The following is a 26,557-nucleotide window of genomic DNA, read 5'->3' as shown; positions in this document are numbered from 1 at the left end:
ATTCTGAGCATTGCAACCTTTTTGGGACGGGAATATAATTGTTATAGTTCTTCTTTTTAAGGATTTTTAAATGTGTTTATTTATTTTTAAATTGTTATATTTCTGAACTTAATGTGGCAGATGGTGCTTTAACATGGCTCAGTAAGATTTTACAGGAATGAGTTTAGTTTAACTGTTACCTCAGATTTCATTATGGAATTGTCTGTTAAGTGGCCTGATTTACTCACCTCTTCATGTGGCAAGGGGACTTTTTGAGGGGTTTTTAGTTTTCTAATTTTGTTTAAAATCCATCAGTGTTTACTGAGGGTCTGTTATATATTGAAGGCTTCAGAAATTACCAGTGAAACGGAATGAAAGGGGATGATAGCTAAGGGAAGGTTGGAACATTCTAGAAAGAATTTCTCACTGAGTCCTCCTTTTTAATTTTTTTATAAAGTTAAATAGGGCTGTCCTTAGATGGCAGAAAGGAGGAGAAAAGAAATTCAGACTGGGATGGACTTCAAAAAACAAACAGAGGGGCAGCTTATAGTGTGTTTCATTGTCATGGTCATTGTCACTGCTGACTTTTACCAGCAAGTACCATTTGCAATGCTAAGCAATTTACATGTATTTTTCTCATTTAATCCCCAGACAGTTTCTTAAAAAAAATTTTTTTTTTATTTCATTGAAGTGCAGTCAGTTACCTTAGATAGGTTCTTATTTACATTTTACCATTGAGGAAACAGAATTATCCAGATTAAGTAACTTGGCCAGGGTTATAGTATATGCTAAGTAAATATTTTGTAAGTGAATAGATGGCTTAACTAATTAATGACAATTTAAAATACTTTTAGTGTTTTTTCAACTACCAGTCTGTTCTCTGTATCTATGAGTATCTTTCGTTTTGTTTGTTCATTTATATTGTTTTTTAGCTTCCACGTAAAAGTGAAATCATGCGGGATTTGTCTGACTCCATCTGACTTATTTCACTTAGCATCATAACCTTCAAGGTCCATCCATGCTGTCCCAAATGGCAAGATGTACTTCTTTTTTATGTCAGAGTAGTATTCCATTGTGTGTGTGTGTGCATGTGTGTATATCTTCTTTATCCATTCATCCATTGATGGACATTTTCCATCTCTTGGCTATTGTAAATAATGCTGCAGTGAACATAGGGGTGCATATATCTTTTGGGGTTAGTGTTTTTATTTTCATTGAATAAATACCTAGAAGTGGGGTTGCTGGATCATATGGTAACTGTTTTTCATTTTTTGAAGACCCTCCATACTGTTTTCCATAGTGGCTGCACCAATTTACATTCCCACCAACAGTGCCCAAGGGTTCCCTTTGCTCCGCATTCTCGCCAACACTTGTTATGAAATTATATTCTTTATTCAGTTTAGGAATTCATTAAGTATAGTTTGAGTACCAAACAGGAGAGAAAAGATACATTTTGTGTATTTACTTTCCTTCACATTTAAGAACACTGGTGTTTCAGTACAGATTTATCCTGGATGTTTGGACATGATACGGAAAAGGTACCACTCTCCACCCACTCCATCATACCTGGCTTGTACACCGACTTTTCTTGTTCCTGGGGGCCTGTACAGGAGGGCTTGACAGTAAACCAAGTGTTATAATTAATGCTCACACTTGCGGTTGCCTTTTCCCCCTACCTTTCAGTTTATGTATCTAAGCATTCTTTTCCACGGCACATATCACTGCGGTATGTGTGTTCTCAGAGATCAGGTCTGGCAGATCCCACCAGCATTTCTGTCTAATTAAGAAATTTCACATAATCTGCAATATTTAATGAATAATAATTAGAATTAGATTTTGATCACCTGTTCAAATCACTGCAAAGACTTGTCATATCTAGAGCGTTTTCAGGATTTGTGAGCCTAATTAGTAGGTCAGCCTAGGAATTGCAATACCTGTGAATGAAAAATAGCTCATTTTACAGAACTGGCTGTCTCTGGGCAGAGCCTTAGACAAGACAAATGTGTTCATAGCAACGCATCCTGTCTCTTACTAGTTTTTTAAGAACTCCATATGCTTATTCTCTGACAAAATATCCTTAATAAAGTGGTATCTTAGTTGGCCTCTAACTTATGAGTAAAATAGAAACATTTATTTTTTTAAATATTTTAAACCTTAAAGTGTCCACTAAAGCACACAAGTTGGAGTTAATGCTTCATATCAGAAGATTGACTGACTTAATAAATCCATTCGTTTTTTTCTTACTGGGGGTGGGGGTGCAAAATAACCAACAATCCTGAGACTATGTCCTAGATCACATTTCAACATAAGATTTATATCAGAATTTTTCTAGCTTCATAAAAGTAAGCCAAGTTTGGATCATCTTTTTGGTTGCACTTGAGAAATATGATTCTAGTTATTAACATTCTTGTAAGTGAGATCATGAATTAATTTTTTTCCTAGTCACAATTTTCTGCTTTAGTTTTTAAACAATGTGCAGGAAACTAAATTAGCCTCGTCAACTCTGCTTTCCAATTAATATTTGTAATGTTTTGACAGTGCAGAGAATCTATTTCAGGCCATGTCTTTCAAGGTATTAATATTTTTACAATTGCTTTGAAAAGTTTTATCATTATCTGCACAGCTGACCTATTTTAACTCAAATTCTCCTTTCCCCAATTGCATAATTTTCTTTTATTACCTAGAAATTGTGATTTTTTTTTTTTAGCCTTTGGCTGGAGATTACCTTTGGGCATGAGAAAGTCATGTTTATTTTACCTAGTTAATTTATATTGTGCAGTTTGTGCTAAGATAGGAGACTAGAAAATGCCAACTAAAGTTGGCCATTTGGGGTACAAAAAGAAACCCTTTTAGCAAAGTTTGGAATAGTGGTGTCTCCCCCCCTGGTTTGAAGGTGCTGCTGGCCATGGAAGGGCAGGTGAGATTTTCCTGGTCACACTAATAGGAGAGGGGCTGTATTGCTGAGAAAGACAAAGGTGCTACCATTGGATTACATTTCCACTAGTGTCATTAGAAAAATTGAGTATGTCTTCGTGTAAGTCATGTTCATAGCAACAAACGCTTACTTGATGGTTAGTTGTATCTAAGGAACCTTGATCCTACAGGGGAGGGAAATCCCAGTTCCCTCCCTTCCTCTGCTTTGTTTAAATGTTAGTGGAAACTTGGTTGTAACATGTTTTGAGCAACTTTAAAGTTTTATAATTTTTGTTATTTTGGTCGCTTAGAAAATAACATATGAGCAACATTGTCTTCTGTTTGACTTTCAAACGTGTAGAGCAAACCCAGTTTATGTGTGAAGCAGCCAGAAAGGATGAAAGGCTCACCAGGATTTAATCATGGCGCAGGAATAAGTATTTATAAAAAATATGTGCAGCCTGGCCTTGTCAAGGCTGTTGGTCCTTCCGATGAGACAGGAGTTGCTTTGCTGTGTGTGATGGACAGAAACAGAGACATTGTATGCTTTGGAGAAGGAACATTCTAATGAATATTAGGAAAACGTTCGCTGGAGAAGTATGAGCGGTGGTGCAATTGATTGTTTAGGGTTGCCTTAGAGCTGTGATTGTTTCCTTAAAACTTCAGCGTGGGCTCTTGTTTAACTTGGGAACTTTTTGTGTTGGTAGCTAAAATAATCTGTTTGCAAAGAAGGTTTTGAGTATCTCACAGCTTCAGAGAATTTTCACCAGCAGAAATAGTCCTGCCTACTGTTGTAGCTTTCCTTTCATTATATGAAATAAGCCAGATTCTCTCTTTCTCACTCTCATTTCTTTTTATTCCTTCCCTCTTATTTTCATTCATTAAAAAAAAAAAAAGTCTTCTGGTGATGATCATGATAGCTTTAAATAGTATCTTTATATCTCTGTCTCTAAAGTGACAGCTCTAAATAATGTCTACATTTCCACAGTATGAAAAAAATCAGTAAATCAATGTAGAACTTCCATTTTTATGTCTTCTTTCACACTCTATGTTCTAAATGGTTGCTCGACAGAGCATTGGTTTGTGATGTTACGATTTGTGACATTTGTATTCTATTCTGAAATATAATGAGATCTCTTAGGTTGATAAAGCTTAAAAATCAGTTTTCAGAGCTTACCATATTATGATGTGTAAATATTTTTCACTGTATATCCATTAGAGACAAAACTGTAGTGCCATGATATTGAAAGTTTTCCCATTGGAAGAAAACTTCAAACCATTGACACCTAATGAATCTTCTTTCATTTGCATCTTGCTTTACTCTCTTCTTCAGGTTTGTGCTCAGTTGTCACTCCCAGTTTATCCCTTCCCACCCCCTTTTCCCCCTGGTAACTGTAAGTTTGTTTTCTATGTCTGTGAGTCTGTTTCTGTTTTGTAAATTAGTTTATTTGTGTTTTGTTTTTTTAGATTCCACATATAAATGATATCATATGGTATTTTTTTTTTCTCTCTCTGGCTTACTTCACTTAGAATGATGATCTCTGGGTCAATCCATGTTGCTGCAAATGGCATTATTTTATTATTTTTTATGGCTGAGTAGTATTCCATTGTATAAATATACAACTTCTTTATCCAGTCATCTGTGGATGGACATTTAGGTTGCTTCCAGGTCTTGGGTATTGTAAATAGTGTTGCTATGCACATTGGAGTACATGTATCTTTTTGAATTTGTATCTTTTTGAATTAGAGTTCCCTCCAGATATATGCCCTGGAGTTGGATTGTTGGTAAGTCTATTTTTAGTTTTTTAAGGGATCTTCCATAAAGGCTGTACCAAACTACATTCCTACCAACAACATAGGAAGGTTCCCTTTTCTTCACTCCCTCTCTGGCATTTATCGTTTGTGGACTTTTGAATGATGGCCATTCTGACTGGTGTGAGTGGTACCTTGTTGTAATTTTGATTTGCATTTCTCTGATAATTAGCTGTATCGAGCATTTTTTCATGTCTATTGGCCATTCGTATGTCTTCACTGGAGAATTGCTTGTTTAGGTCTTCTGCCCACTTTTGGATTGGGTTGTTTGGTTTTTTTGTTATTAAGTTGTATGAGCTGTTTATATAGTTTGGAAATTAAGCATTTGTCAGTCGTATGACTTGCAAATATTTTCTCCCATTCCGAAGGTTGCCGTTTTCTTTTGTTTATGGTTTCCTTTACTGTGCAAAACCTTATAGTTTCATTAGGCCCCATTTGTTTAGTTTTGCTTTTATTTCCATTGCCTGGGTAACTGCCCTAGGAGCACATTGCTAAAATTTATGTCAGAAAATGTTTTGCCCATGTTTTCTTCTAGGAGGTTTATCGTGTCTTGTCTCATGTTTAAGTCTTTGGCCCATTTTGCATTTATTTTTGTGTACAGTGTGAGGGAGTGTTCTAGTAGCTTCACTGATTTACACGTGGCTGTCCCACCTTGGTCTTTATTCCTGTCCTTTTCTTTTTTGCAGTATGAAATGTTTCACGTTCTGAAATGTTTATTTGTACAATCATATTTTAATTTCCAGGATTTCTTTCTCTTTTTTTTTTTCTGATTCTCTAATTTTTTGGATGCAGTATATGCTCACATTTTCTGAGGACAATGATTAGAATTATTTAAATATTTTTGACTCTTCCTTTGATCATCTCTGTTCTCGCTGGGGCCAGTTATTCTTAATGCTCTTGGTTTTTTCCTGTGATTCTTGGTGGAGTGTCCTAAAGGTCTGTAATGACTGGCCCGGGTCTCCACGGCAGTTTTGAGGGTCTGTTTCTCTACTAACATGCCCCTGTAAATGACGGGGCTGACCCTGAGTTCTGGGTGAGGGGCTGAATAAATGATACACAGGTTTTTTTTGAAGTGTGTATGTGTTTGTGTGTGTGTGTGTGTGTGTGTGTGTGAAGCAGGGGACCAGCTAGGAATACTAACAAGTGTTAAAATAAGGAGGGCTTTCCTCAGGGGTCGGAATCCTTTGTGTATTTTCCCCTTTTTGCTGGAACTGCCTCTTCTCTCCCTGCTTTTCTGCTCCTTTGATGAAGCACTTTGGAGTTCCTTAAAGCTCTCTTCTGCTTCTCTGTCAAATCCTAGCCCCTTCATTTGGCATCCTCCCCAGGCAGGTATTCCTCTTTCTTGAGAGAACATTTCTGCATTTCTCTAACTTCATCCTCTGGGTAAAAGCCTCGGCTGCCAGCCTCTCTGTTTATGCCAGTCCGAGGGAGGCGGGCCTTCCCTTCCCAGCTATTCGGACGCTGTTCTTTACTGAGTTGCCAGGTGACTCCACCATCCCCTGCTGCCGCTCGTTGTGTTGCTTGGCTGGGAAGCCTGTTCTAACGCTCATCTCTTGGAGAGCAGTTTCTTCTTTCTTTGATGGACGGATTGAATCCTGCCTTCATCCTGCTTGCAAAAATGCCTCTACATTTCTGTTTTCCTTATGGCAGGCGTTCTCATTTTCTGTGTTGTGATACAAGTCTGGTAAAATAGAAATTTCAGTGGATCTTGGGAAGAAGGACATGTACTGTGTACTGTCTTCTAATGCAGATTTTTTCAAACTTTTCAATTTTTTATTTCTTCTCTCAGATGTTTTACCACATGCAGTTTTGTGCATCTGTGCTTGGGTGTGTGCACAAACACGTACACACACATCATATTAATAAAATGGAGCGGCAGGATTTTATCACGTGTTTTCTGTCTGCTTTTAAATTTTCCTTTGCATCTAGGAAGGCACACATTTGCATGGTTGTCACACAGTGTGTTTCCATACTGGTGTTGTATAAAAGTGCATTTCAAACATTAATCATCAAGAAATCAAGTAAGTTCTCGACTGTTTAACGAGCTCACTTTAATAATTGGTCTTAAGAATTGAAATACTTTCAAGTTAGAAGCTTTTACAGTCACATAAAATAATTTAATGGCAGAATTCACACGTTTGATATTTTTGTTTTTTCTTCCAGTTTTATTGCGCTATCGTTGACATGTAACATAGTCATTGATCTCTGTGTATACTGTGAAATGATAACCACATTAAGTTTAGTTAATGACCAACATCTTACGTAGTTACAGTTTTTTTTTCTTGTGATGAGAACTTTAAAGATCTAGTAACTTTCTCTCTTAGTAACTTTCAGATGTCCAATACAGTATTGCTAACTAGAGTCACCATGATATCCCAGAACTTATTTATCTTACTTTTGTCTTTTTTCATTTGTTCTATTTTTATAAAAGTATTTCGATAATGTGCAAGAAGCTTTAGTCAAATTGGGAGGAAAATATTTAAAATCTTTTTTTTTTTCAGCAAAGAATCGTGGGATTGCCATTCCAGTGGACTTGGACGGCCAAGTTAATACTCTTTTTATGAAGAGTCATTCAAATATGGTGCAGCGGGCCGCCATGGGTTGGAGACTCTCAGCTCGCTCTGGACCACGCTTTAAGGAAGCTCTTGGAGGGCCTTCTTGGGACTATAGAAATATTATTGAAAAGTTACAGGTACGGTGAGAACATGAAATGACATTAATACTTTTAAATTATAACTTTTAACATATATAGTATATATAAATAAAACATGATCTAAAAATATCAAATTCTAGTTGGAGACCAGGCTTTACTTGATAATTTCCTACCAACACCACCCCTTTTAAAAGCATAGCATGTAGTAGTTGTAAGTTATTTTTAGTGAGTATGTGTTATTGAATGTGCTTTGGTAGCAGGGTAATGGGTCTTAATATCAAAATAACAACTATAATACAGTTGGTGAAATAATTCGCTATGTAGACTTTTGTAAGGAACATTCACAGCCTTGCTTCAATTTATCTCTGCGTATCCTTTTATGCTCCTTTGGTGGGAATGGGGTAAGCACCTTTACTCCCAAATTATTTGCAGAGCATCCCACTCCTGTTTTTGGCCTGGACTTTCCGGGACACTGAGTAAAGAGAGACATTGTGTTAATCTGCTCGGACTGCCATCACAGAATACCACAGACTGGGTGGCTTAACCAACAGAAGTTTATTTTCTCACAGTTCTGGGGCTAGAAATGCAAGATCAAGGTGTTGGCAGGTTTGTTTTCTTCTGAGGCCTCTCTCCACGGCTTGCTCACGGCCTGCTTGTCACCGTGTCCTCATGTGGTCTCTCCTCTGTGCACGTACATGTCTGAGTCTTGATCTCTTCTTATAGGAACACCGGTCACGTTGGACTAGAGCCCACCTATGTGGATTCATGTTACCTAAATCACCTCTTTAAAGACCCTGATTCCGAATACAGTCACATTCTAAAGCACCAGGGTTAGGACTCGATCATATGAGCTTTAAGGGGGACATAATTCATCTCCCCACCCACATAATTAGTGGAGGATTTCATGGAATGAACTGGAATATGGTTTGAGGAAGGTTTTTGGCTTGGAGAATGGTCAAGACATTAACCGGAATAAATATTGTGAGAGGTAACGTGTAAATTAATTGGTGAAGGTTCAGAGATTTGATAGATGAGTGCTCTGTGTTATTAAAAAGACAAGGCAGACTCAGTATGAAACGTGAAGGCCATAAGCCAGTAAAGTTTTGGAGGGAAATATAATTATAAGTGAGCAAGCAGTTGTTGGTTTGCAGGATAGAAATATCAGGAAGAGACTAGTGGAAGGCGGATTAATAAGGAATTACGAAAGATCTCAGCCAGGTGGTGGTGGGAATGAAATGAGGATGCAGGTACTGCACACGGTAATGAAGGCAAGGTCAACGGCCCTGGTGGCTCTGGGATGGAGGCAGAGAGAAGGCATGGGGGCCTCTAAGAGGCACTGATGATGGGAGACTGGGTGGTGTTATAGATGCTTCATTGTAAGAGGGAAGGAGAGAATCCAGTAGAAGGTTGTTGGCTCTGGTCATAGAAAATACACTGATCAGGCCTATAGGCTACGGAATGTATTGGAAGTTAAGCCTGTATTTGCAGCTGATTGGTGGAGTGAGGATAGTGGGTGGTGTTGCTAAAAGTGAGGGTACAGTGATGGGAAAACAAAGAACATTTCTTGAGGCTGGAAGTGGCAGAATGGCCAGATAAAAGGAGAAAAAAAGTCCAGGCCAGAAAGGAGGGGAGTCAGGTTTATGAGGGCCAGAGGACTAGACATTTCAGGGGAGAGAGAGATGTGAGTGTCAGCCAGCACAGGGCGGGCTGCTTCACACTTACATTCAGCACAGCCATTGGCAAACGTTGGCAAACACTGGATAAAGATACGTTTGGTGAAAACTCTACATCAGCCACTGCCCTAAGTGCTGGAGATAGAGCTTTGTATGCCCTCATGGAACATGCATCCTAACCATTAAATAAATGATATAGTGTTAGATAATTAAAAGTGCTATGAGTAAAATAAATCAGGGTAACAACATGGTGAAGAATGACCGGGAGAGTAATCCCGTGGTGAGGGAGCTCCTCTCTGCTGAGCATACATTGAGATGAGACCTGAATAATGAAGAGGAATCATCTATTCAAAGATGTGAGGACAGTTTTATAGGGAGGGAAGAGTAAATGCGAAGGTGCTTAGGCAGGAATGAGGTCGGGGGGTTGAGGAAGCCCACTGGGGCACGAGTGAGTGAAGGAAGAGAGTATTATGAAATAAGGAGCAAAATCATCTAGAGACTCACATGGAGAAGCATTTGGATTTATTCTGTGATGGAAAATCATTGGAGGTTTTCAACAGAGTATAGGCATGACTTGATTTACCTTTAAAAGAAAAAAAAAACACTGTGGACTTTGAGTGGTGAATAGACTCCAGGGTCCAGACATGGAAACAGTGAGTTAGGTAGCTGTTACATTAATTCAAGCAAAAGTTGATGGCTTGGCTTGAGGGGGTTAGCAATAGCAATGAAGATAAGTAGATGGATTTTGGATATAGTTGGTTGTGGGGCCAGTGGACCTTGGTGGATGAGTGGGTAAGTGTAGGGTGATGGAAAGAGGAATCAAGGATGAGCCTTGGATATGAGACGATTGGATTGTTTGCTAAGATAGGGGAGGATGGGAGAGTTCTGTATGGAGAATGTTAAGTGTCAGATGCCTATGTCAGTATCTATGTGGATATGTCAGATGGGCTGCTGGACATACGCATCTGCAGGAAATACAAATGTGGAATTTTTCAGCATTTATGATATTAGAACCATGGAAATGGATGGATTCCCTCATGTCAAAGTGTAGATACAGAAGAGAAAGGACCAGGAGCTACCAGGAGTTGGCAAAGAATGGTCAGGACATAGGTGGAAAATAAGGAAAGTGTGGTATTACAGAAGGCAAGAGTAGAAAGTGTTTGACAGAGTAGGACTAAGTGCGTAAAATGCTTAGCGGTGGGTGCATAAGCTGAGGACAGAAAATTAACCACTGAATTTGACCACAGGGTGATGATTGCAGCTTCCTGGTACTCAGTAATGATAATGACTAACATTTATTAAGGAATAATAAGTGGTCAGTATGCGGTAGAGGCTGTTTTGTGTATTTACTTTTAATCCTCACAGCAAACCCATATAATTGCTAGGATCATTATTCTGAGTTTTCATGTGGAGAAATAACGAGTTAGAGAGATTACATAGTTGGTCCATGATCAAAATAGGAGATGAAGACAGAATTCACATCATAGAAGCCTGGGCACAATTTGTTCAGTAAATGAAATGAAGGAGGAAGGTAACCTGAAAGACAGGTACATTTCAGTGACATTTTATTAAATGTGGTCATGTCTGGTAAGCATATTCTCTCCCCACATTTATATAATATCTAGTGTCCCAGTTATGTTATTTCCTCCCTGGTGATCTTTTTCAGCTGTCATGAGGGATTTCTCAGAAAGCTTATTTGCAGTAATTGAAGTAGAAATGATCACTTTCGCTAAAAGGGGAGGAAAGAGTTAAACAAGAATTAAGTCCTGAAATCTAACTGTAAGAAATCAAGAGACAACCAGGAAGAAAATAACATAAAAACGAGTGTTACTATAGTTGAGAGTAGCAATAAGCAATTAGCAGTCGGTTTTCTGCTTAACAAAATATGCCGCAGCTACGGGTGAATGAAGTATTGCTTCATGAGAGATTTTTTTTGGTTTGTTTTCTAACTTAGTTATTTTAAAAACAAAACAGGAATGCTTTAATCGTTGAAGAATGTTCAGTAAATTATCACTGCTTGCAGTCCATTTGAGAAACATGTCAGTTAGATGCTTTCGGCTGTAATTAATACAATATTCAACTAAAAGTGGCTTAAGCAATTAAAAAAAAATCCTTTCACATAGCAACGATTCCAGACTTGGGGCTCTTCATGAGGTGTTTAATTCAGTGCTTGGTAGGTCAAGGGCCCTAACACCATTGGTCTGTTGACTTTCAGCTTAAGACTGGTCTCCAAAGGTCATATGAGAGCTGCCTTGTGTTTTGAATTTCCACATTCTCAAGCTGTCGTGAGAGCCACAGGTAGTTGTTAAAGGATGGCCCCTTTTTCCCCCAACATACACCCTCATATGCTCAGCAGACTTCACCTGATGTCTTATTGGCCAGGACTGTGTCACGTAGTCATACCTAATCAATCACTGGCAGGGAACGTGGAATGACCCTGCCTGGCTTCAAGTAACCAGTCTTGACTCTAACCCTGAGAATGTTGCTGCTTGACTGAGAATTAGCGTGGAGATTCTGTTGGCAAGGAAGAAGATGAGACAGGCTATTGGGTCGGCGATCAATGGTGTCCATCAAAAAATGGAATTTGAAATACAATTAAATATCATTGAACCCTTGTGCAGGACTAATTGTGCGCCAAAGAATGTATCAAGGAATTTTCCCATTGAAAAAATGATTAGTTCCAGATGACCAATGACACACATGAAATCTTTTTCAGCTGTTCCCTGAGCCTACCCCAATTCCAGTTGGATGAATACCGGTAGTGCCTCTATTACAGTCCTAGACAATGCAGGGCTTGTAACAGTGGCTTTACAGACTTTTCATCTTGTCTGCATATCCTTAGGAATCACATGGCTATCCACCCCTCCCTTACTGTGTAAATGAAAAAGGAGACCCAGGCAGTAGTCATACAGAAAGCCAGCCTGTACTTAAAGCACGGACATCTGGTGCCGTGGGAAGTAGGGCACGCCTTCTCTGAAATTCCCGTGTCTCAGTCCTGATGAGTGCACTTAGGCTTGTCGTATCATCAGAGGGTGAAATCTGAGTTAGGTCTTCACATGGACTCTCTTGTGCTTTACTCCTCAGGATGTGGTGGCCTCCTTGGAGCAGCAGTTCAGCCCGATGATGCAGGCTGAATTCTCAGTGTTGGTTGACGTGCTGTACAGTCCAGAACTGCTGTTCCCCGAGGGGAGCGACGCAAGAATAAGATGCGGTGCTTTCATGTCCAAGTAAGTGGGTAGAGCCTGGGATTCTGCCGGTTCCACCGCACTGAGCGGGCCTCTGACATCTCTGCCTCTCACTCTGCCGGTGCGTAATGACAGTCCACAGATCATGTGAGAGGTATCAAATCCCCATAGTAAAATATACTTCCAAAATGACCAGTCTGATTCAATGGAAATTTCATTTTGGTGAAGTTCAAGTTACTGTATTTTACTAAAATTTACATAAGATGACGTGTCGCCATTGGGCACACCACATGAAAGGATAGATTGGTTCTGATTCCTTTCTGCAACTGTGTGATGGGACCTCTAAAACGATTCCTGATTAAAATCACAGATTTTCATTGACATACAGAGGAAGGAAAGGGAACTCGCATTTATTGAAGTCTTAACGTGTGTGTTTTTGTCCTACATGTGTTTACTTGTGTTATCTCATCTGCACAAATGCTCTGAGAGATTGAGCGGCCAGCCTCATTGTAGAGATGAAAGCTGAGGCTCGGGCATGTTCGGGGAAGAGCTGCGAAGTCTCTGCCCAGCACTCCGCCACACTGCCTCGACGATGCCCCCCTGCGGCCCTTCCTTTGCGTGTGTCCCTCAGCACCTTTGTGGTGCTGTCAGGTCTGCTGCAGCTGACATGTTTACCCTAGAATATCTTCATATTCATGGTAAATGAATGCTTCTCAAGGAAGCAGAGGCAGGTGTGAGAAAAAGTGTAACTAGCCCCAGAAAGAAAAGACATGTCTTAATGTTGAGGACATGCCACTGAGTGATGTGTGCGGGTCATCACAGCCGGACTCAAGGTGGCCAGGCGGAGCTGCTTGGTCTTCTTGGAGAGAGTGTCTGGATGGAGAGTTGGAGGAGGTGGCCAAACCCCCTTGATGATTTTCCATCACAGCCTGTTCCTGTGTGGTTGAGGACATGGATGGAATGGTCTCCAAACCTCCTCTACTGATTGTGACATACTGAGGCAGAAATGGAAGGACTGGGGGACACAGAAGTGTTCCTTTCTTTTACCAGTTAGAGCTGGGATCTGGGGAGAGAAAACAAGGTATAGAATGAGGAGAACTATCTACAGGGATCATGTTGAAGAATAGGTGGTTTCTGTATTATGGCCTGAATCAAGGATTCTGGGCTCTCAGTCACTGTATCTTAAGGGGCCTGGGGAGAATGAGTTTGTCTGGACACTTACCAGTCTTCTAATAAGAAGTTTTTAATGAAGAGGTCCAGAGTGTCTGTAAAACTGATGATTGTGGAAACCGTTGACAAAAAGTAAGTAGACGTATTGCCTAGTATAAAAATAGGGTCTTTGTACACAGATGGCTAATACGCACATGAAAAGATGCTCAGTAACAATAATTATTAGAGAAATGTAAATCAAAACTACCATGAGATATCACTGGTCAGAATGGCCATCATTAAAAAGTCTACAAATAATAAATACTGGGGAGGATTGGGAGAAAAGGGAACCCACCTACACTGTAGGTGGGAATGAAAATTGTTGCAGCTACCATGGGAAACAGTATGGAGATTCCTTAAAAAACTAAAAACAGAGTTATCCTATGGCCCAGCAATCCCACTCCTGGGCATATATCCAGAAAAAAATCTAATTCAAAGAGATACATGCACCCCAATGTTCATAGCAGCCCTATTTACAGTAGCTAAGACATGGAAGCAGCCTAAATGTCCATTGACAGATGACTGGATAAAGATACAGTATATATACACAATGGAATATTACTCAGCCATAAAAAGAATGAAATAATGCCATATGCAGCAACATGGATGGACCTAGAGATTATCATACTAAGTGAAGTCAGACAGAGGAAGACAAATATCATATGATATCACTTGTATGTGGGATCTAAAATATGATGCAAAGAAACTTACTTACAAAACAGAGATAGGCTCACAGACATAGAAAACAAACTTACGGTTACCAAAGAGGAAAAGGGTCAGGGGAGGGATAAATTAGGAGTTTGGGATTAGCAGATACAAACTACTGTATATAAAATAGATAAATAACAAGGTCCTACTGTATAGCACAGGGAATGCTCAATATCTGTATTCAATATCTTGTAATAAACTATAATGCAAAAAATGAAAAAGGATAGATATAGATATATACATATATATATAAAATTGAATCATTTTACTGTATTCCAGAAACTAACAAATCATTGTAAATCAGCTGTACTTCAATAAAATAAATACATAAATATAAATGAATAAATAAATAGGTAAATAGGTATTTGAAAAATACACTTCACCTCCTATGAATGTGTATCAGTATGTAGAATGTGGATTACAAAGTGGGTTATAAACCTGAGAACTTTAAAACTCTAGGATATTAATATGATGCTATAGCTACATCCCAGAGACTTAGTGTAGACAAGTGGTTGGCAAACTCTGGCCCACAGGCCATTGATCATTTTTGCAAATAAAGTTTTATTGAAACACAGCCACACACATTCATTTACACACTGTCATCTGTGGCTGCTTTCATACTATTATAGCAGAACCGACCAGTTGGCTAGTCTGCATGGCCTGCAGCACCTAAGCTGTTTACTATTTAGCCCTTTAGAAAAAAAATTTGCTGATCCAGTGTCAAGGATTAGAATGTCAATACAGTAACAACTGACTGCACATGGCTACTTAAATTAAATTAATTACAATAAAAATAAAATAGTTAGTTCCTTAGTCATATTTGCCACATTTTAAGTGTTCAATTGCCATATGTAGCTAGTGGCCAACAAGTAAGACAGCACAGATACACACATTTCAGTTACCTCAAAAAAAGTTCTGTTGGACAGCGCTGGTCTATATCTTAAAGATGTAAGTCTTTAAGAAGGTGATGTAAAGTAACTCAGAATATCAAGAAATGACCTGTGCTGAAGGTAAAGCAAGTCTGTTGCAACATTTGGTAAATTCAAAGGAGAGAAGCTGAGCGATGTGATAATGGGAATGTATTATAGCTCCTGAAGTCAGGTGGAGGGAAAGGACGTCACACGCTCATTAGCGGCTAGAGGAGATTTTTGTGCTGTTGAGTATGTGTGACTGTAGTGTGGCCAGAGGCTCCGGGATGTCTCCTTACTTACTCCTTCCTCAATTCTGGGAAGAACCACGAGTTTTATTTGCAAAGATGCCTAATAAAATTAGAATCCAGTGTCATTAATTACTATGCAAGGGACCTTGTGTTACTGTGCCAAGCTCTCTTGTAGAGCTTGGTTGGAGAATGTAGCTTAGATTTAAGGCTTTAAGTGGGGCTTCTGACTTCCTCACATGAATTTAATTCTTGCAACTTGTCTCAGATGAGTCTGTGGGAGGATGTAAGGGCTAAACCCCAGGAAAGGACCAGATTTCCCATTAGTCACATAGAGTAAAGAGGGAAGGAAATAGGTCAGTGTGGGTGTTGGATTTTAAGGTAGCTGGTTACAGTTTATTCAAATCAGCACTTACGCCTCCCTTATGGTGAAGAATCTCAGTGTTTCCCAAACTGGGATGTGCCTTAACGGAGAAGAGCAACCATTAATTAAAAAAAAAAAAAAAAAAGAATTGGGAAAGAATATAAAATATCAGAGTGCATCTCATATAGTAAAGGTAACTTTTGCCTTAGTTTTACAGATACACTTACATACATGTATCTGTATGGTGGGGTGTTTGGTGAAACTTATTTTTCACTTAGATCATAGAAAAAAATACTTCAAAGCCACCTGACCTGACTCAACCAAACATTATTTGATAGATAAATACCTTGTATAAATCCCTAGCAAGGGGTCATTCATTCCCATTGATATTTTCAAATGGTTAGTGAATTAAATATTTTATCTAAAGAAGAGTTAAAGAAAATGGAGACAGCCTAAGAAGGGTAAAAAAATTTAAAGAAATTTACAGTGCCCACCAAATGATTTTCCTATAAAGACTGTCTTGTGAACGGACAAACCAAATAGCAGAAGTCTTAGAGAGGCAGGTCTTTTCCTTGCGAAGAGAACTTTAGAAAAATTATTCTGTTAGCAGTTATTCTGTTAATAAGCCAACTGGACCCCACCGCATGGACATATAGCACCCTGCCCAGATACAACATATCTAAAAGGAAATCACTGTTCCTTCATGGTGTGCTACTTCTTCAGGAGAAAAAGGTGTCATTGAAAAGTACCCTCATCCATCTGCTGACCCAGCTCATAAATTTCAGGCGTCTGTGATCTGCCCTTTCTCCTCTTCGCCCAGTTTCTGCGTATCATTGTTTGTGAAGTCTTGTCCGCCTTTAGTTCTGTATTGCTTCTCATATTCTTACCCCGTCACATGCCCTGTTCTTCTCTTGGCTTGTCCTCACTCTTCCAGGTCATCTTTCTCACTGCCGTCTAAGGTATCTTTCTCATAGGTGGGTAGGGTCATTTAGGTCCTTTAAAACAGTGCTCCCCTATTTTCTGTGGAGTAAATTCCAGACTCACACCTGGTTCCTTCTTTTCAGACTACATCTCCAACACGCTCCTCTTCCACGTCTTTAAATGTCAGCTAGTGGTTGGAGTACTTATTTCCCGGACATGCCGTCGGCTTTCTTGCCTCTGCCCTTTGTTCATTCCCTTTGCAAGGATGCCTCCTCATGCTGCTCTTCCCTGCCAGGTGGAATCTTCATAGTGAAATGTTACCTTGTCGCTGAAACCTTCTCTGATCAGCCCTAGGCGGCTCCCCCAACAGAATGTAGTAATTTCTTTGTCTAGTTTTCAGCATTTGCCACTGCCTCTGTTACAGCGCTTATCATACCACTTAAGAGGAGACTGTGTACAACCTCGTGTGTGTGTCAGGACTCTGCATCGGTGCATTGTCCTGCCTCCACCGAGCGGTGCTTCAGAATTCTGGCTCTGAAGTCAGATAGACCTGGGTTCCTTGCCAGATCTCACCACTTAATAATTGTGTATCCAGAGTCAAGTTACTTTATCTCTTTGGGCCTCTTTTCTCATTAGCAAAGTTGGCCTGATAACAGAACCCGTTACATCGGCTTGTGGTGAGGATGAGGGGGGGAATCCGTGGAAGTCCTCATACTTCACCTGACACCTGACAAGCACTGACTAGCCACTGTCTAGGGAAAGCTCACTTTTCCTCCAGGCTGTGTCCCACAGGATTCCCTTTATGTCACTGAAATCAGATCACTCCATTATATCCTCCATTGTTTTGTTTTTCTAGGAGGATGTATCTCATAGGGTCATTTTGAGAACCAGCTTTTCAACAGCATGAGCTGTATGTGCCAAGCTGCAAATTTCAATGATGAACATCTCAGTTGTTTCTGAGTTCTTGGGGATGTTTTGTAACTGCGATCCTCAAACTTTTCTCCTGACAGAATACTAGTACAGAGGTCGCCACTGTAAAATTAATTAGAGTTTTTGCCCGAATTATAGTAAAAATAGTAAATGGATAGACTGTCTTGTTACTTTTTTTTTTTTGCTTCTAATCACAAAAATTGCCTGTTTCTACCATGCTCTAACAGTGAAAAATAGCAATTATTATTATCAGAAATTGGGAAGCAGCCCATTAATGCTAAAGTTCCAGCATTGTATGCTGCTGCCATATAATGAATGTGATATAGTACATAGAAAATAATGTACTATAACATACTGTAATGAAATGTAACACACTGCAAATATTCGTACTTCTCTACTAGTAAAGTCATTTTAGTTCACATGATAAGATTGAAGATAATCAGTGTTTCACTGTTTTTCAGAGTGTTGTGTGCTCCCTGAATAAATTGGAGAAGCACTGAGGCATGCTGAGTATAAAACAAAGGTTTTATGATTCCAAATTTATAAGCTGAAGTATAATTTTAACACTTTGAAAACATGTATCTGGTTTGTTTTATATTCTCAAATAATATTGTGATTTTTTTTCCCCCATAGTATATGATGTTAGTACATAGCTTGAAAAGAAGTCACTATCTTATTAAGGTTTAATCTTTTGTTTTAAGGTTGATTAATCATACAAAGAAGCTGATGGAGAAAGAAGAAAAATTGTGCATTAAAATTCTTCAGACTTTACGAGAAATGCTGGAGAAGAGAGACAGCTTTGTGGAAGAGGTATTTAAAATTTTTTCTTAGTATTTGCAAGTAAAATAGAATTTTTAGAACATTATAATGAATGAATTACACTAGGCTATTGTATGATTACTAAGTACATATTAATGGTGTGTGTACTTAGACGAATTAGATCGTTTGAGTTTTATGATATCCATTCATCTTTTGTGTCTGCTTTGAGAAGTAACTAAGACTAGAACGGCCGAAGTATTTGGTCTATTTGTTTTATTATATTTTGTCTTGAGTATTTATTTTTCTCATATGGCTTCAGTGGACCCAATGATCTTTTCTGGCAATGAGCAACTGAGATGCATTATTAAGATTTTGTGTGAAGTTCTGCATATTGAAATGGCCTGTGCATTTTGAAATATGTTGATTTTTCACTGTAAATATATGTTCATGTCATTTTCTATACTATTATGCCAAGTATTATAAAATAATATTGTTTAAAATAAATGGAATAATAAGCTTCTATTCTTAAGTATATTAAGTATTACACAAATGATTTTCAGGGGATATCAACTTATAGATAATAATTGTCAGTCTGTTATTAAAAATGACAGCTGAGGTGCTCATTAGGAGATAGCTGGCAGCATGTTTAATACCCAAGGTGATACCTTTAAATGTAAAATATAAACCTGGTGTAGGGTTTTCTCAGCTAGCTACCTTTACCCTTTACTTTTATGTTAGGTATCAGACATAATTTGTGCCTTGCTCCTTAATAATTTTTTGGTCTATTTCTGTAAATACGAATCACTTGCTACATTTAAAATGGGGAGAATTTTATTTTTATTTATTCATTATGTGTATGCTATCTCAATTCCAGAAAGATCGTAATGGTAGGTTTTTTCAAATATAGTCACGTAGAAGAGAATTGCAATGGAATCTTGGATATTAATAGAAGGGGCAGAACTTTGAAATACTGCATTTGAATCCGATGTTTGCTTCAGTAATCAAAATGATTTCTACTTTGCATTAATTCTCTTCATCACTTAAACTGTATTTGAGAAACGTGATCAAAATAAAAGTGGTCAGTGTAGCTTTAGCAAATGTTTCTGTGACATAGGACTCAAGAAAAATTCTCTTAAGTTTGAATATATAGTTTGCTTACGACAATGGTATGTAGAGTTCCTTGGGACTTTTTGTTTTCTTTCTTTGGTTCCTTAAACTGTAGACCGTTTGATTTTGGCTGCAGTACTAGACCTTAAAGTAGAAAAATGGGATCATATACATTTTGACAGAAGAGTGAGGTTTATGATAACAGTAACTTGTGCTTAACAGGAGATGTGTGATGAGCCTTCCAATTTTATGTAATAGATTATTATTGAATTACACTAAAGGAAAATAGGAAAGAAGTCAAGAAAGATTTTACTCTGACTGGTCAAGAGTATTTCAGTTTGTCTCCCAAACTGCCCTGAAATTAATCACGCTGGCATCTTTCCATGCCCACGGCTCTCTCTAGTTCAGGCTTTTCTCTTGTCTAGAAAACTCCTGAGACCTTCTTGAAGGGAGGCAGGGCTGCTGTTCGCATAACCCCAAGAGCATTGTTCACATCCAACATGTGTCCTTCAGGGCACGGCCCTCAGGGAAAGGGGAGGAGGGGAGGCTAGTTGGGCTCAGCCGCTCAGTCACCTCACACACACTGTGAGCAACTATTAAATGCCAGTTCTTGTGCCTGGGCCCTGGGGATAAGGAGACAAAGGCGCAGCTTGCTGAGGGCCACCGCAGGTGTACTTCACCTGCTGATGGACTCCTGTCTGCAGAGATCAGGAGAGCCTTTCAGGAACCTCCCGGGGCTCTGCGCTGCCTCGGTGTTGGAGGCCACCCGCTGTGCTTTTTCCTCCCCACCCAGCCTCATCCATTAGCTTCCAAAAATTTGTGTTACTTGATGTGCTTGGAAAATGTCCCCCAGGCTTTTCCTGCACTTAGCCTTACTACATCTGGAGTCGGGGATTGCTCAAATCCAAACAGGCCTCAGTACACTAGTGGTGTGGACGGGAAGTTGCCAATGAGTAGTTCTTCTCAGTCGTGTTAGCCAGTGGTGACTACTTTCTCAACAGAATTACCAAAATACTTTGTGCCCCTCTTTTAAGACGCTTCAGGCTGCATCTGGGTGTTTAGTCCAAGCTCCTTGTTTTATTGATGATGTCACTGAGACCCAGAGAGGTTATGTGATTTGCCCGAGGTCACACAGCAAGTGCCAGAACCAGGGTTTAAATTGTGATCCTTCCGTTCTGCCTAACCATACTCATCAGATCACAGCCAACTTTACAAATGTTTGTATGTCACTGTTAAGAAAGGTTAGTAAATTTTGTCTAGCATGTTTTGGTATCCAAATTTCAGTCATAGGCAGACAGAATATGACAGAATATAACATCTCTCTCTCTCTCTGTCACACACACACACACACACACACACACACACACACACACACACACTCCATTGTCATCACCTTCTCTTACTCTGACCCTCCCGCCTCCCTCTTATAAGGACACTTGTGTTTACATTGGAACCAACCTGGGTAATCCAGTACAATCTCCTCATCACAAGATCCTTAATCATATCTGGAAGGTCCTTTTACCACATAAGGAAACATATTCCCAGGTTCAGGTGATTACCGGTTACTGGCATAGACATCTTTGGTGCAGGCCATTATCCATTTTATCACAATGATCCTTTTAGTGGCAGTGAGAAATGGCATTTGAATGCAGATGGAGAGCTTACCTGTGGCTGATTAAAATGACTATGTAGGGCAGCTTAAATGTGAATGAATGTGACAACAAAAAATGCTTTGAACTTACAGCACTTTGCTGTTTGCAAAGTATTTAGAAACATTTTGCTACCTTTCAACAGTTCTACGAAGTATATAGAGCAGGCAGTGTTATCTTCAGGTCAGTAATGTGGAGAGACTCAGAGAACTGAATTACATTAAGTCACACAGGTTACCTAAAGCCTGGTTGTCTAATGCCTAATTAACTGGACTTCTGTCTGTGTTGAGGCCGTCCCAAGAGATCTCTCAGAACTAAATCAAAACAGAAAACAGAAAACCAGGGTTTTTCACACTAGCTCCCCTAATACTATCTTTCAGCTATGAATACTATTTTTTCAGTTATTTAAATTTAAAACGTTACCTTAGAAGAAAATCTCCATTTTCATTTTGTTTCTTTGGTCTCCAATACTTGAAGGGGTGTGTGTGTGTGTGTGTGTGTCTGTGTGTGTCTGTGTGTGTCTGTGTGTGTAGCTGGTGAAAGTTTAAAAGTAGAGCCATGAAACATACATCTGCTTTGCTTCATGCTTGAAACTGATGTTCCTACAGCAATTTCCAACTTTGAGGTCCTGGTTTTCCGACTTTGTTAGCCTTCTCTGTATGATATATTAAGGAAAATCATCATGGAACTATGTTTCTTCTGGTATTTACTCAATTACTTTTAAAACATTTATAATTTATAATACCTTTGATTACAAATCTTAAATTAAATTTATTTAATATTCTTCCTTTCTTCATGTTCCTTAGTTTGTGCTGCTAAAAGGCTGAGAGATAAGATGTGGGTGGCAATTTCTTGAAGATTCCAAATGGGATAACATATGTAAATGGAAATTTAATTTTCTATTATGCATGCCTGTGTGTGGAATCGATTGATCCTGTACGTATCATTTATTATAGCATAAGTTATAGCACTTATTTTTATCAAAGGTTAAAACAGGAGAATTATACTTCGAAAGTCCTTAAAGGGAAAAATTAGCCGAGTTTTATAAAAATTTTATAATGTTTTATTTGTTTAGGTGATTTTGGTAGAAAAGCAAAAAATTACAAAGGATATAACTCTACCTTGAAAGCTCAGGGCTCCTTTGGGTTGGGTCATATTTGAAAGCCTTCTTTTTTAGGTAAAAAATGCAGCCGTGTTTATTTGCACTTTAAAAAGATACATACATTGGAAAATTCATGGAGGGAAAGAGAAGGGATGTTTTAAAATGGCTTCAGGGCAGTGTGATTTCTAATGTTCTCCACCCTCAATGCCATTTCGTTCTACTCTTATTTCCGTGACCTCTCTCCCACAAAACAGAAGTACCTGATAGGATGTGTGTGCAGTTGAACAGGGCAGTTTCATTATAACATCACATCTTGGTTTTGCGTATTTGAAGACTATTGTAGGTCCAGATCTGAGCAGAGATTCACCTGAGGTGGTAATGGAGCTAGAAAGGGCTCTGTGGATGGGGTAGAGTGGGCTGGTGGGGAGGGAGCAGGGGATAGGAAAGACTGTGTGCAGAGGATCGGTTTGGCTTTAAGGATTTTGAGGGGGTCAACTTTCTTCATCTTATCCTCTGTAGCATACATTTTCATTAAGATTTATAGAGCATTACAAATAATTTTCTCTCATAAAAAGGGAGAAACATGACTAGTAAAGATGTCTGTAAGAGCTGATCCTAAATATATAAAATTTGTAGCTTCTCTACTGTGGAATTGGAAAAGGTAGTGATTACTAAAAATGCCCCTGATCACCTGTGGAACTGGTGATTTAAAGTCACTTTCTTTACACTGTGGTCAAAGAAGTTGACTTGCTTAGAATGCCAGTCATTGCTTCCCCTGTGAGTGTATTCCTGTCTACTTGTAAGTTACACCTGCCATACGTACAATCTGTAAGACAACAAAGATGTTTAGTCAAGTTCAATATTCTTAAGATGTTCAGCTTTGAAGTATCTTATGTCCTCAGAATATTATTGCTTAGAGATCTAGAAACTATCTCTGCTCTGGTGCAGTTTTAATAAAGTAATGGTAGCTAGGATTTACTGGGAGCTTACTAAAATTCTAAATTCAGAGAGTGTTCCTGACCCTTTAAATGTATTTTCTTATGTAATATTTAATCCTATGTCGTAGGTAGTATTGCTGTCTCCCTCTTACTGATGAGGACACTAAAGGTATACGTTGAAGGTCACACTCGTTAGTAGGTGAAGAGAGCTGGTATCTAGCCCAGACGTTGTGGCTCCTGAGCTCTTCACGAGCATGTTAGAGCCAAGCAGATTACACGACTTACAATCACAACTCTTCGATTTTCTCAGATATTCAGCTAAATAAAATGGAAAGGTCTTTAAATTATTTCTTGATAAAGTTTGTGTGCCTGTGTACTGGAAAGCATAGGTCATTTATTCAGTGAGCTGCTAAGAAAAGGTTTGAAGATTTTAAACCGAGTTATTTTGGAAACAATATGATTGATGCAAGAGCTGTGGGGAATTTTAAGATTTAGTTTTACAGACCTACAGATCAATACCAGAGCTTCCCAGACCCCACCCTGTGATCATGGTCTGTGTTGTTAGTAGTCTGAATATTATACATAAAAATCCTAAATACTGCTTTTTAAGATGGCATGGTAGATAGCCCCTTGTGGGAATGTGGCATTCAACAAACAGCGTAGCATCTGACTGAGAGCTGTGATCTTTACAAGCGCCCAGGTAGGGTAGGTGATATTTACACGTTGAACAATGATGGAAGACAGAGGCTTCTTGATTTCAAAGTTGCTATCAGGAGTGATATGGAACAAAGATCTTTAAGAAATGATGCCTTGAGTTATTTTTAAGATATATTTACTGTCAGTGGAGTTAAGAAGAATTCCTTTTTTTCCCCCCTCAGCAGGGAAAAAAAAAAAAAAACCTCATTGTAAGTAATCTTTTATTTCTGACTTTGAAGAGCTGCAAAAAGAATGTCAGAATTACACCCAGGAACTTAACTCCTACGTCAGGTACGCACACTTGTCAGTCCCAGAAGTAATCACATTGTTGCGAATCTGTAAATTGAATCAAGTTCCTCTTACTGGGAGAGTCTGCAGAATCATTCACCTTCCATGCATATACTCATTTCACTTTTTAGGAGGCAAATAAACACATTTAAGTAGAATTACTACACAGAGTTCACTGTAGCTTAAGAATTTGATAATGACTGGTTTGCTAAGGGAAAATAACTTTCAGTTTTAGCATCAGCTGCATTTTGTAGAATTTCTGAATAAATACATTTTAGAGGTGAGTGCAGTTTTCCCTCTATGTTCCAATGTTGTTTTAAACTGGATCAGTAAGTGATGTTGCAAACGTGCGATACTATCTTAATCACCCCGGTGTTGTGAATGTGTGTGTGTGTGTGTGTGTATGTGTGTGTATTGTGTTTTAACTAGGTAACTAGATGGTTGGAAATATGAAAATATGTTGAGGTCTCCTTGCAGTAAGTGATCGATTTTAGAAACATAATTAGTATACTCCTCCACTTTGAAATTTTCTGTCTAGGGAGTGAGACTTTGATCATTAAGGTGGGCACATGGGCAAGAATTGCTTTTGGAAATTTACTCTTCAGTTGCTGGTCTGACTTGGTCACTTGTTAGGCTGTAAAAATGATAAGTTTATCGGGTTTATTAAAATCATTGTAACCTCATTATTACAAAAATTATAAAGTTCTTAGTCTTGCCTCGCCTTTAGCCTTCCATTTAAAAATCTGACATAATAACATCATTGCCTCCATGATTTTTGAGATATATTTTGATTCTGTAGAGATCAGTGACTAAAAAAGGTCATGTTGAAAATATTACCAATTCGTCGGAATTAACCATTCCTTGCCTCTCTAAGACATTTGGTAGCTAATAATTGTAGGTGAAAAATGGTATTGGTTAAAAGACATGGATGACATAAAAAGTAAAAAGAATATGAAGAAAAGAAGAAAACATTAAAATTAATGTATTACCAAATTATCATGTTGGTTATTTCCACCAAATCTAATCTGGACCATTTTCCAGGATGCATTCATTCCATGATTAATTTCCTTTAACTCCGTACTATTCTGGTTTGTAATCATTTCAGCACTTAAAAATCATCTCTGTCTTACTCATGTAAGCCTTTTATTATCATGCCTTCTGAAGGATTTCTTTGGTGTGTGTTGTTATTTTAAATAAATTAGAAACGCCTCGAGGATAGGTCTGATGCAGGTGATGAAGAAATGCCCAGAAGGCGTTTCAGTGCTGAGCTTCTGTGAGGGTCTGGTTGTGTATTTCTCTCCAGTCCCACTGCACACGCCACAAGTGTCGTGCCATCGAGGACAGAGATGGGTGATCTTATTCACTGTAGCACTCCCCGTGGGCATGTCCTGCACACCATCATTGCTCGGTAAATGTTTGAGGACTGACTTATTTATATTCAGTGGAAATAAATGTGATCGACCGTCTGCTAGTACAACGCATTGACCTTCACTAATCATATCCAAGAAGTGGATTCTAGAAATATGACTTCAAGTCCTACGTTGCATCCATCATGTAACCCAGGAAATGGCAGTTTTCTTGATGCTTTACGTGCAGGGTTGGGTCAGCAACAGGGAGAGCTACACACAGCATCGAGGACTAAGGTTGCAGCCCATACTTTGTCTGGTGGGCTGTGCCATCTGTGCTGGCTGCCTGGCTTGGAAAGCCAAAGGGGAAGAAGTGGGGGATCCCCAGACACAGTCACGCGGGAGCTCAGCTCAGCGAGGCTGTGGCAAAGAAGGATGGACGGGTCTGCAGGCAAGCAGATGGGTGGACGGCTCGGCCTCTGGACTTCGGTCTCAGGAAGGGCCGCCCTCTCTGAGAAGGGATTTGGGAAGACCAAGCAAGGAACTCAGGCTGCAAAAGAAGTGGGAAGAGCCCAGTGTAAAACCGGGAGAACCTGAGAGCAGCTGGGGCGCTGGAGGGAGGCGCCAGTCATCCGAAGCGGTCGCTGAGTTTGTCAGATGCGCTAGCGTGACAAGCCGCCGAGCACTCAGACTGTTGACCTCAGGCAGCACCAGGCCCTCCTGCCGCAGGACAGAATTGGTGTTCGGAACTGCCCTGCTACTGACGTCGCGAGGAAGAGGGATGTAAAGGCCGCGAAGTAGATCGGGCCGGAGACATTTCACTTTTTCTGTCTGATGCATTCATCTCTGGACTGCTGTTTGAACAGGTCCTTACACAGGAGATATCCAACCCAGTCTATGAGGCCCTAAAACCACATTTTTGTTGTTGCTCTTATTTAACTATGGATGCATCTGTAGAGAAGCTATTTGCAAAATGACAGCGTATCATTGGGCACTTGGAGCCTCACAATAGCTCTCTGAGATAGGGAAATATTTTTCAGTCTCCATTGTATAGGTAAGAAGACTGAGGCCCAGGGGTAAAATGACCTGGTAACAATCATGAGATTCTTAAGTGGCAGAGCAGGGGTGTGAATCAAGGTGTTCTGATTCTGCTCTGTAGGTGCTGCTTC

General features: G+C 39.3%; 1 protein-coding gene across 2 annotated transcripts in view; it reads left to right on the top strand.

The window, feature by feature from the left end:
• The window catches only part of ITPR2 (inositol 1,4,5-trisphosphate receptor type 2), a 417,609-nt gene that overhangs the window by 206,654 nt on the left and 184,398 nt on the right, over window positions 1–26,557 (top strand). For both annotated transcript variants that reach the window (XM_074357919.1, XM_074357920.1), the window contains 3 exons: window positions 7,206–7,396; window positions 12,115–12,257; window positions 18,205–18,313. In XM_074357919.1, the coding sequence (XP_074214020.1) occupies window positions 7,206–7,396; window positions 12,115–12,257; window positions 18,205–18,313 (443 nt within the window). The remainder of the gene's footprint in view (window positions 1–7,205; window positions 7,397–12,114; window positions 12,258–18,204; window positions 18,314–26,557) is intronic.

This window comes from Camelus bactrianus, chromosome 34, assembly GCF_048773025.1.
Source record: "Camelus bactrianus isolate YW-2024 breed Bactrian camel chromosome 34, ASM4877302v1, whole genome shotgun sequence".
NCBI classification, from domain to species: domain Eukaryota; kingdom Metazoa; phylum Chordata; class Mammalia; order Artiodactyla; family Camelidae; genus Camelus; species Camelus bactrianus.
The sequence above is the reverse complement of the archived record's forward strand: the minus strand, read 5'-3'. Positions and strand labels throughout refer to the sequence as shown.